This window comes from Bufo bufo, chromosome 9, assembly GCF_905171765.1.
Source record: "Bufo bufo chromosome 9, aBufBuf1.1, whole genome shotgun sequence".
NCBI classification, from domain to species: domain Eukaryota; kingdom Metazoa; phylum Chordata; class Amphibia; order Anura; family Bufonidae; genus Bufo; species Bufo bufo.
Window position 1 is genome coordinate 112,615,061 of NC_053397.1, and position 12,689 is coordinate 112,627,749.

General features: G+C 46.3%; 1 protein-coding gene across 1 annotated transcript in view; it reads left to right on the top strand.

Annotated features, from left to right (window-relative positions):
- The window catches only part of LOC120979122 (uridine-cytidine kinase 2), a 148,174-nt gene that overhangs the window by 75,244 nt on the left and 60,241 nt on the right, over window positions 1-12,689 (top strand). Inside the window, exon 2 of the mRNA XM_040407666.1 lies at window positions 8,589-8,748. Within this exon, the coding sequence (XP_040263600.1) occupies window positions 8,589-8,748 (160 nt within the window). The remainder of the gene's footprint in view (window positions 1-8,588; window positions 8,749-12,689) is intronic.

A 12,689-nucleotide genomic window follows, 5' to 3' on the forward strand; every position in this document is an offset into this window, starting at 1 on the left:
GAAGGAAGACACACTGAAACAAAAACGGATCACGGAACCCCATTTTGCAGAACGGAACACAACAACGGTCGTATGCATGAAGCCTAAGGCCCCTTTCACACGGGCGAGTATTCCGCGCGGATGCGATGCGTGAGGTGAACGCATTGCACCCGCACTGAATACCGACCCATTCATTTCTATGGGGCTGTTCAGATGAGCGGTGATTTTCACGCATCACTTATGCGTTGCGTGAAAATCCCAGCATGCTCTATATTCTGCGTTTTTCACGCAACGCAGGCCCCATAGAAGTGAATGGGGTTGCGTGAAAATCGCAAGCATCCGCAAGCAAGTGCGGATGCGGTTTGATTTTCACGCACGGTTGCTAGGAGACTATCTGGATGGAGACCCGATCATTATTATTTTCCCTTATAACATGGTTATAAGGGAAAAATAATAGCATTCTGAATACAGAATGCAAAGTAAAATAGGGCTGGAGGGGTTAAAAATAAAAATTTAAATTTTACTCGCCTTAATCCACTTGATCGCGCAGCCGGCATCTCTTCTTTGTTGAATAGGACCTGTGGTGAGCATTAAGTACAGTTACAGGACCTTTGATGACGTCACTCCGGTCATCACATGGTACGTCACATGATCTTTGACCATGGTGATGGATCATGTGATGACCTGAGTGACGTCATCAAAGGTCCTGTAACTGTACTTAATGCTCACCACAGGTCCTATTCAACAAAGGAGACAGAAGGAGATGCCGGGCCGCGATCAAGTGGACTAAGGTGAGTTAAATTATTATTTATTTATTTTTTAACCCCTCCAGCGCTGTTTTAGTAAGCATTCTGTATTCAGAATTCTATTATTTTCCCTTATAACCATGTTATAAGGGAAAATAATACAATCTACAGAACATTGATCCCAAGTCCGAACTTCTGTGAAGAAGTTCGGGTTTGGGTACCAAACATGCGCGATTTTTCTCACGCACATGCAAAAACGCATTACAATGTTTTGCACTCGCGCGGAAAAATCGCAGGTGTTCCCGCAACGCACCCGCACATTTTCCCGCAACGCCCGTGTGAAACCAGCCTTAGACTTGCATTCTAGCTTACCTCAGCTTGGTGGTGTTTGATGTTTTTGCAGCTCTGACTACATGGCATTTCCCTACTTGGGTGTAATGTTCTATATTAGAAGCCATGTGATTTGTGCCTAAAGGTTAGCTTCACTAAAATATCTTACCCTGTAACTCTGTTTCTTAAAGGGGCTATGCCATCATTGATGAAATGATATAGTACATGACAATTTCTTTCTAGCAAAGCTGGAACCAACCCTGTACATCACATGGAACCAGAGATCTTCCCTTATTCCTTGCTCCAATTGTTGTGCTAAACTTCTTTCAGACTAGCAGCTCAGGGAGTGTGTCCTTTCTGCTGTAACTCTTTCCTTGTAACTGACTCAATTTCTAACAGAAGACAGGGCTGGTGACAGTTGAATATTTAAACTGAACTTGTGTGTCCACCTCAGTGCACATAAAAAATAAGGAGAAGAACAAACAGCAGGTGGCCCTATACAGATTCAGTTTTTTGAAAAGCTCGGTGGCTATACAAAAGTTTTAATTACATGCAATTACAAAAATATTAAGACTAAGGTGCTGGTTTGAAAAATGTTTATTTTTCATTACACAACTCCTTTTGAAGGGGTTGTCCAGCCTAAGTGCTAAAAACTCCAAAGGTCCTAACTTATGCGCCATTAAAAAAAAAATATATATATATAGATTGCCTGTCCATGGCGGTGTTGTGACTGTGCTGCTGCCCAGTTCCCAGACGCTTTCAGTCCCTGCAGGACAAGGTATTGGCTTGGTCCCGTGACTGTTGTGGCCAGTCTCGGGTCTCGGCAGTCACATCTGTGGTGATGTGCCGTTTAAGTACATGTGACCGCTGTGGCCTGTGATTGACCACTGGTCACAGACCAGGCTTCCTCAGCTGCATAGTGGCCATGCTGGGTGAATGGATGCTTAGCTGTAGTAAGCCTGCACAGCCACTACAGAGCTTTCTGCTTCTTGCTCTGTCCATTGTTTTCCTTGCGGCTGCTGAATACAGCTGATGGTAGGGGTGGTGGGTGTTGGACCCCTACTGATCTGATTTTGAGGAGCTTGGCTCCCATTCATGTGAAGCGATTTAAAAACAAAAAAAGCCAAATCGCAAAAAATGAGCCAGGAAACCATCTTAAAACAAGAATGTGGGTGGTTTAGTAATCTCCTATTAACCAACTTCTAACATCCGGCCGTGACATTATTTGCTCCAAAAAGTGCCGTTTTTTGTAAAAGTGTTCCTAGGTATCTGAATTTGATTTATTATTATTATTATTATTATTATTTATTATTATTATTATTTTTTTTTATAGCTTTGATCTGCATGGTGCGAGCTCTCTTGAGAAAGGAAACATTGACTGTTTTTACTATGGAAAAAACAGGAAATTGTAATGTAAATTTCTTTTTATATGGCGGAAAACATTACAAACTGCTTCTCTAGTTCCACATCTGAAGATGCCGATGGCTCACACTGCTGTTATGCACTGTACACAATCTTTTTTTCCCCTTTGCAAGGCCTCTTTCACACTTGCGTTGTTGGGATCCGGCATGCACTTCCGTTGCCGGAGGTGCCCGCCGGATCCGGAAAAACGCAAGTGTACTGAAAGCATTTGAAGACGGAACCGTCTTCCAAATGCTTTCAGTGTTACTATGGCAGCCAGGACGCTATTAAAGTCCTGGTTGCCATAGTAGTAGTGGGGAGCGGGGGAGCGGTATACTTACAGTCCGTGCGGCTCCCCGGGCGCTCCAGAATGACGTCGGAGCGCCCCATGCGCATGGATGACGTGATCCATGCGATCACGTGATCCATGCGCTTGGGGCGCCCTGACGTCACTCTGGAGCGCCCGGGGAGCCGCACGGACGGTAAGTACACTGCTCTCCCGCTCCCCACTACACTTACCATGGCTGCCAGGACTTTAGCATCCCGGCAGCCATGGTAACCATTCAGAAAAAGCTAAATGTCGGCTCCGGCAATGCGCCGAAACGACGTTTAGCTTAAGGCCGGATCCGGATCAATGCCTTCCAATGGGCATTAATTCCGGATCCGGCCTTGCGGCAAGTGTTCCGGATTTTTGGCCGGAGTAAAAAGCGCAGCATGCTGCGGTATTTTCTCCGGCCAAAAAACGTTCCGTTCCGGAACTGAAGACATCCTGATGCATCCTGAACGGATTTCTCTCCATTCAGAATGCATTAGGATAATCCTGATCAGGATTCTTCCGGCATAGAGCCCCGACGACGGAACTCTATGCCGGAAGACAATAACGCAGGTGTGTAAGAGCCCTAAGGGTGCCTTCACACGCTGCAGATCTTGTTGCAGAAAATCAATTCTATTCAATTGAAAGGGGCGGCAAACATTTGGATTTCTGCAAGCCCCATTAAGGTGAATGGAACAGATTTTCAGATAAAATCCACAGCGTGTGAAGGCACCCTTAAAGAGATTGTCCGGTTTCATGATATTTACGGCAACCCCACAGTTTAGCTGTTTAGCCCTTCGCGACCTCCACCGCACTTTGTAGTGTGCAGCAGGCGCCATAAATTTGGGATTATTTTTAATAAAGGTGAAACATCGATCCAGATTTACCATTAAGTCATGAATTACCATGTGTCACGAAAAAGCATTCTCAGAATGGCTTTGATAAGTAGAAGCATTCCAAAGTTATTACCCCATAAAGGGACACATCAGATCAGCAAAAAGGTTAACTTTTTATTTTAGTTTTTTTTCCTTTTTAGCCTTTCAAGAGAAAATGACATGACAACCTTGTTCTGCGGGTCAGTACAATTACGGAAATACCAAATTTATGTAGTTTTTTTTATCTTGCTGCTTCAAAAAACTTTGAAAAAACGTTTTTTTTTCCCTTTGCATCACTATAGTCCATCTATTCTGATAAATTCTCCATGAACAGATCTATATGAGGATTTTTTGGGTGGTGAGATGCACTTTTTAATGGTACCATTTTGGGTACATACAAGTTTTCGATCACTTTATTTGGGGGGGGGGGGGGGCGGGGCAGGCACAAGTAGGGTTGGACGATATCAAAAATATTCCCACGATAACGATATTAAGAAATTTATCGCGATAACGATATATATCACGATAAATGCCCATTTAGAAGAAAAAAACACTTGGGGCCACAAGGAGACGTTACACTGTGTGGGGGGGGGGGCCACAAGGAGACGTTACACTGTGTGGGGGGGGGCCACAAGGAGACGTTACACTGTGTGGGGGGGGGCCACAAGGAGACGTTACACTGTGTGGGGGGGGGCCACAAGGAGACGTTACACTGTGTGGGGGGGGGGCCACAAGGAGACGTTACACTGTGTGGGGGGGGGGGGGGCCACAAGGAGACGTTACACTGTGTGGGGGGGGGCCACAAGGAGACGTTACACTGTGTGGGGGCCACAAGGAGACGTTACACTGTGTGGGGGGGGGCCACAAGGAGACGTTACACTGTGTGGGGGGGGGCCACAAGGAGACGTTACACTGTGTGGGGGGGGGGGGCCCCACAAGGAGACGTTACACTGTGTGGGGGGGGGGGCCCCACAAGGAGACGTTACACTGTGGGGGGGGGGGCCCCCCAAGGAGACGTTACACTGTGTGGGGGGGGGCCACAAGGAGACGTTACACTGTGTGGGGGGGGGCCACAAGGAGACGTTACACTGTGTGGGGGGGGGGGGGGCCACAAGGAGACGTTACACTGTGTGGGGGGGGGGGGCCCCCACAAGGAGACGTTACACTGTGTGGGGGGGGGGGGCCCCACAAGGAGACGTTACACTGTGTGGGGGGGGGGCCCCACAAGGAGACGTTACACTGGGGGGGGGGGGGGGGCCCCACAAGGAGACGTTACACTGTGTGGGGGGGGGCCCCACAAGGAGACGTTACACTGTGTGGGGGGGGGCCCCACAAAGAGACGTTACACTGTGTGGGGGGGGGGGGCCACAAGGAGACGTTACACTGTGTGGGGGGGGGCCACAAGGAGACGTTACACTGTGTGGGGGGGGGGGGCACAAGGAGACGTTACACTGTGTGGGGGGGGGGCCACAAGGAGACGTTAATTACCGATACCAATTATAACAATTAAATAAATAACACATTTATTTTATGACCACTGACCAACCAAAAGTCTAAAAAACAGCCCTCCAGCCTCTGATCCGCCCCCCAGCCTCTGATCAGCCTCTCATGTGCCCCCCAGCCTCTCCCTCTTATCATCATTTCCCTCTGGTAACTCAGCCCCCCCCCCCCCCCCCCATCCAGTATTAATCATTGGTTGTACTGGCCACAGGGTCCCCCTCCCCCATCATTGGTGGCAGTGCCCCCCCCCCCCCCTCCCCAGTATTAATCATTCTGTCTGGAGCGCCCGGCGGCCACATCGCACGTGAGTATAATGCTGCTCACTAGCATACCATGGCAGCCAGGACTTCAGTAGCGTCTTGGCTGCCAAGGTAACTGATCGGAGCCCCAGCATTACACTGCTGGGACTCTGATCGGAACTGCCCACTGCCACCAATGGGGGGGGGGGGGGGGGGGAGAAGGGGGACCCTGTGGCCACTGCCACCAATGATTAATACTGGGGAGGGGGGGGCGCACTGCCCACTGCCACCAATGATGGGGAGGAGGGGGACCCTGTGGCCACTGCCACCAATGATTAATAGTGGGGAGGGAGGTGGGGGTCCACTGCCACCAATGATGTGGGGGAGGAGGGGGACCCTGTGGCCACTGCCACCAATGATTAATACTGGGGAGGGAGGTGGGGGTCCACTGCCACCAATGATGTGGGGGAGGAGGGGGACCCTGTGGCCACTGCTACCAATGATTAATACTGGGGAGGGAGGGGGGGCGCACTGCCCACTGCCACCAATGCAGAGTCAGACTGAAGAACATTCCTGGCACCCAACCTCTGAGAGGTTAATTCCTGGCACCCCACACCTGAGGGGTTAATTGCGCAGATGACAGCGTCTTCTCAGAGGTCGGGTGCTGGGAATGAGTCACAGAATTCCTTCCACCACGCCGAACTGCTAAGAGCCCCGCCGCAAGCGGCCAGCAGGTATCGGGGACATTTGCACGAGTACAAGTACTCTGCAAATGTCCAGTATCGGTTCATGCTGGGGTGGGCGGACGCAGATAGAAGCGGTCAGCGCACATGACCGCTTCTATGACGTCACAAAATAATCGCGGTAATTGGGAAACAGCGATATCGCCATATCGTTGTTTTTTTTAATACCGCGGTATATGGAGATACTGGTATATCGCCCAACCCTAGGCACAAGTTGACAAAAAAAATGGCAAATCATGCATTTTAGTTTTTCTGTTATTGCATACACTGTGCAGGAGAAATATATTTTTATATTTTTTTTTATGGTTTATTTTATATATAAAATTGGGGAAGGAGTAATTTGAGTTTTTTTCTTATTTGATTTTATTTTTTTACATGTTTTAACTGTTCCTAAATTCTTTTGGTGTAAGTTTTCGTTCCCTTAGGGGACTGATCTGCTTATCGCTTGCCCTATAGACCGCAATACAATACTATTACAGTCTGTGAAATTCAGATAGTCATGACGGCCCTTGGAACTGTCTCAAGCCCCAGGCTGTCATGTCAATCAACCCTACAATTTCACAGCTGGTGCTCCGATCAGAGGACAGAGGGAGCCCACAGATGCCTCGATCATTATTGACGGTGGCATAATCTCAAATACCAGCCAGGTACCTATTCTATTATACAGCCAGCTTCAGACTCTTTACACTGCACCACAATGTAACTGTGTGTTTTGGTGCATGTAAGGGTTAATTAATTCTACTAACAATGCCTTTTTAAAATAAAATACTGACTTTTAACCAGGAATGTGTGTTGAATATATATATATTAGACATGAGTTAAAGGGGTTATCCAAGAGTAAGACAGACCTCCCAGAGTGGCCGACATGCAGTTGGGATCATACTTACCTGGTCCACGCTGCTGAGTTCATTGTCTAAAGCTTCTAGACTGGCTGTTCCTCTCCCTGCTGCGCTGAAATCAATATCTGTCAACAAGGGTCATGTGACCGCTGCAGCCAATCACAGGCTGCAGTGGTGACCTGCTCCCCTTGTGTTACGACACCTGGTCACGTGACTCTGTGGTAGGTCACTATTGTGGCCTGTGATTGATTGATTGGCTACAGCGGTCACATGCCTCCTGTTGACTGATATAGATTTCCACATTGCAGAGCAAGTAACAGCCAGCCTGGCAGCCAGCACCGCGGACCAGATAAGTATGCTCACCATCAAGGCCTTACTCTTGGATATCCCCTTTAAAGAGGACCTTTCATGTGGTTTTATTAAGGGAGATGTATACCTGAACTTGCAGGGATTATGCTGCCACCATGCTTGATTTTTTAAAAATTTTTTTAAAAATGTTTACTATGCCCCGTTGTACACCGCCGGGGCACAGGAAGCATATTTTAAAAAAATTAAGCAGGGTGGCAGCATCAGCGGGGGGTACACCGCAAGTACAGGTATATATCTCCCTTAATAAAATCGCATGAAAGGTCCTCTTTAATGTGCTCCTAAAATGAGCAAATTCGTTCCTGATCCCTTTTGCAAATATATGAAAATACTGGTGAATTTTAGACCATTTATGTATTTGTACAAAATGACCCTACAGAGGTATCCTCTTTAAACTAGTTACAGTGGTCCCTCAATTTACAATATTAAAGGGCATCTGTCAGCAGTTTTGTACCTATGAAACTGACCTGTTGCATGTGCATTTGGCAGCTGAAGGCATCTGTGTTGGTCCCATGTTCATATGTGCCCGCATTGCTGAGGAAAATGATGTTTTAATATAAGTAAAGAGTCCCCCTCACCTGACATCCAAATGAGAAGCCCGTCCTGGCACAGGCAGAGGGCAATAGAGGACGTGCAGTACTGCAGAGGAATGGCAGTTAGAAAGAAGGCAGAGCCTCTAGTTGTAACAATATAGCCCGCATTGTTTCTAGAGGCTCATTTGTGTAAATTAAAACTACATTTTTCTCAGTAATGAAGGGACTTATGAACATGGGACCAATTGCAGGTGCCTTCAGCTGCCAAGCGCACATGTGACGGGTCAGTTTCATAGGAACAAATCTGACAGATGCCCTTTAATGCTGGTACATCAGTAATAACGTTGTTTTCTAAGTAGCCCACTTGGTCACCACTGGCAGGATGGCCGTATAAAAATCTTGCTAAGAGCTCATGCACACGACCGTTGCCTTGTTTGCGGTCTGCAAAACACTGATGCCGATCACGTTTATTCCACGTTTTCTGGAACAGCCGGCTCCTAATAGAACAGTCCTATCTTTGTAATGCAGACAACAATAGGACGTGTTTTATATTTTTGTGGAACGGCCATGGAATGCACACTTGTGTGCATGAGCCCTAACGTGCCAGAAAGGACTGAAGGAATGACCTGACCTGATATGAAATGAAGCCAGAATGTATTAGTCTCTTTACAGCTGTGTGTAATATGCCTGTATTCTCTAAATCTGTTTTCTTATTCCTGTACAGTCATCTGTATGTTCCAAGATTGTGCAGCTCCTGGGGCAGAATGAGGTGGATCATCATCAGAAGCAGGTGGTTATGATAAGTCAGGACAGCTTTTATCGCATATTAACTCAAGAGCAGAAGAGCAAAGCTCTCAAAGGCCAATTCAACTTTGATCACCCAGGTAGGACATATTCAATGCCCCTGTCTTCATTTTCAGACTTGGTGACGCCTAGACTACAAATGAATAAGCCATTAGTTGTACATTTAAAGAGTCGCTAATTACCTGTTTGTGTTCCTAAACCTTTATTTTATTAACATCTGAAGTACATGTGATAAAGCATATTTGTAATATACCTTTTATTGTTTTTTACTTTTCCTAGCGAAATGGGCATCTGAAGATCAGGTGCCCATTGTGCTTTACAATCCGTACACTGCAGTGCACTGGAGTACGGATTTCCCTGCGGCCACACTGAGTGCTGTACAGACTAGGGTTGGGCGATATACCGGTATCTCGATATACCGCGGTATTAAAAAACCCACTGATATGGCGATATCGCCGTTTCCTAATTACCGCGGTGTTTTGTGACGTCATAGAAGCGGTCATGTGCGCTGACCGCTTCTATCTGCGGCCGCCCGCCCCAGCATGAACCGATACTGGACATTTGCAGAGTATTGTACTCGTGCAAATGTCCCCGAAAACCTGCTGGCCGCTTGCGGCGGCGCTCTTAGCAGTTCGGCGTGGGGGAAGGAATTCTGTGACTCTCATTCCCGGCACCTGAGGGGTTAATCGCGTGGATCACAGCGTCCTCTCAGAGGTCGGGTGTCGGGAATGTTCTTCAGTCTCTGACTCTGCATTGGTGGCAGTGGGCAGTGTGCCCCCCTCTCTCCCCAGTATTAATCATTGGTGGCAGTTGCCCCCATGTGGCTTACTGTATATAAAGAATCACTGGGTGTATGAGTTGGCGGGAGTGCACTAACACCGCTCAGTCATACATCATATTCCCAGTTGTATAAACAGGTTCAAAAAATGCCTGATAACTGCTTGGCCCCCATGTCTGGGGAATAACACACCAAGGTTAGATGAACTTAAAAGTACCTAAACCTGTTTATACAACTGGGAATATGATGTATGACTGAGCGGTGTTAGTGCACTCCCGCCAACTCATACACCCAGTGATTCTTTATATACAGTAAGCCACATGGGGTACAGTGTTTTTAACCCTATAGGTAGCTCACAATATATATTTTTTTGTTTTTTAAACATGATTAAGTAAAAGTTACGTTTTATTAGTCTGGGACAAGAGTGGTTAGATAGCCTAGTAGGCAATAGTGTTTAAGTAACTACCTAACAAGTGGCTAACTAACTGGCGGTGATAAGGGACCCTAAGGCCCCATTCACACGTCCGCAATTCTGTTCCGCATTTTGCGGAACGGAATTGCGGACCCATTCATTTCTATGGGGACAGACTTTGTCCCGCTCGGATCCGGAATTGCGGATCTGCACTTCCGGGTCCGCACTTCCGTTCCGCAAAAATATAGAACATGTCCTATTCTTGTCCGCAATTGCGGATAAGAAAAGTCATTTTCTATATAGTTCTGGCAATGTGCGGATCCGCAAAATGCGGAAAGCACATTGCCGGTGTCCGTGTTTTGTGGATCCGCAAAACACATACGGATGTCTGAATGGAGCCTTACAGGGGGGTGATCAGGGAGTCTATATGGGGTGATTAGGGGTTAATAAGTGACAGGGGGGGGTATAGTGTAGTGTGGTGCTTGCTGCTACTTACAGAGCTGCCTGTGTCCTCTGAAGGTCGATCCAAGCAAAAGGGACCACCAGAGGACCAGGTAGCAGGTATATCAGACGCTGTTAACAAAACAGCGTCTGATATACCTTTATGGGGTAAAAAAAATCGCATCTACAGCCTGCCAGCGAATGATCGCCTCTGTAGATCAACTTGTTTACCTTGCGATCCTGTGAGCGCGCTTTCACAGGAAATCTCGCGTTTCGCGAGATGACCCACCGATACATCCAGGAGGAATAAACCGGCCGCCCGCAGGACGCATCACTGCGTTAGGCAGTCGGGAGGTGGTTAAAGATGGTGCCCCCTGCGGAGCGGGTACCATAGCTGCTGGTGGCCTGCTGTTTCTTATAGCAGACACCCGCGGCTAATGTCCCCAACCAGCTGTAATACCGATCGCGGATCAATCCTGACCACGGCATCGGAGCGCGTGAAACACCGGAAGCTCGCGCTTCCAGTGATGCTCTGGCTCCCCCATGCGGCGATCGGAGGAGCCTGAGCTTGTGTGCAGCAGCCCCTGTCTTTGTGAATGACAGGAGGCTGCTGCATAGTATTTCCTATGGAGCCCTTGCCTGTAATAGGGCTCCATAGGAAACTAGCAATTTTCTCATAGACTCCAATTCTAGCGCATTGGGGTCTATGAGAATAGCAATCTATAACTAATTGCTTGTTATAGTTGCCTATGGAAACTATAAAAAAAAATGTAAAAAAAAATTTTTTTAATCGCCTCCCTTTTCCCAAAATAAATATAAAAGAACTAAAAAAATACACATCATGGGTGTCGCGATGTGCAAAAACACCCATAATATAAAAATATATTCCCCATATGGCAAAACGGAAAAAAGCGTCAAAATGGCCGTTTTTGGTTTGCTTCATTTTCTACAATTTTTTTTAATAAAAAGCGATCAGTCATACACACCCCAGAATGGTATCAATGAAAAGTTCAGATCGCCCCGCAAAAAAATGAGCCCCCATACAGCTCCGTACACAATTACAAAAAAAAATTAAAAATATTTTTTTCCCCACTTCTTTTATTTATTTACCTATTTATTTATTTTACCACTATCAAAACGCATATGAAACTATACATATAAGGTATCGCCGGATTCGTACTGACCTGTAGAATAAAATTCCACCCCATTTGGAATTTTTTTTCCCGCTTCCCACTACATTATATGCAATATTAAATGGTGGCATTGGAAAGTACACCTTGTCCTGGAAAAAAAGCAGCCCTCGTATGGCTATGTGAACAGAAAAATAAAGTTATGGCTCTGGGAAGGCAGGGAGCGCAAAACAAGGACACAAAAAACCCTCCAGGGTAGAAAGGGTTAAAAACACTTTCTTTTCTTTTCTTTTTTTTAAACTTTTTATTTCTGTCCCACTCTGGGACTTCAACTTTTGGGGGTCTAAGCACCTCTGCAATGCATTACAATGCATCTGTATTGTAATGCATTGCCTGCTAGTGTAATACACTAACAGGTTGCCTAGGAGACGCAGCCTGGGGCATTGGGCAGCCTGTACATGGCATCGGGTCCCCGCCACAGCAGGACTGTTCTATTATGGGCCGGACGTTCCATACAATGCGGAATGGTGTGTTTTTTGTTTTTTTTGCGTGCTATCGAATGGTATCGAGTATCGCAATAGTTTTTTTTTTTTATGGTATCGAAACCGATTAAAAATTTTGGTATCGTGACACCCCTAATATGTAGTGCTGGCTCATTACTGTGACCTGTGTTTTTTTTTTTGTTTTTTTTTTTATAATTAGATATATTTTCAATTTGGTAACAATTTTTTATTTGACTTAAATTTTTCAGTTTAGGAGCCAATGGCTCCTGTTTATTTATAGTCTTGAGCACTGGCGCACCGCTCTGGTGCCTGCCCAATCACCATGACGCAATAGTACGTCAAAATGCGGCAAGTCACCTGCCGCCATGAAGTACTATTACGTCAAGTGTCGGGAAGGCGTTATTAGTGGTTATGTCCAATTGGTCCTAGTTCTATCAAGATTTCAGACCATTTCTGGATTGAAAACCTGCCTGTCGAGTTGTCTGTAAACCTCAAATGGGTTACACTTTTTTTTTTTTCTATTTCTTTCTGTCCTTGAGGCCCAAACAGGGTTTCCTGCCAAATGCGTCTCAGCGCATGGTTCAATGCTTATGTTGTCTCTTTTTTGTTACTCAGCATTCATATATTATAAAGTACCAACTGATTCATTCGCCATACAATTCTAGAATTGTAATAACACAATTATGATTTAATTACTTGTACAATAAAGCGTGTGGATAAATTATCAACCAACCTATTAAAACACTGCAACAGGGGA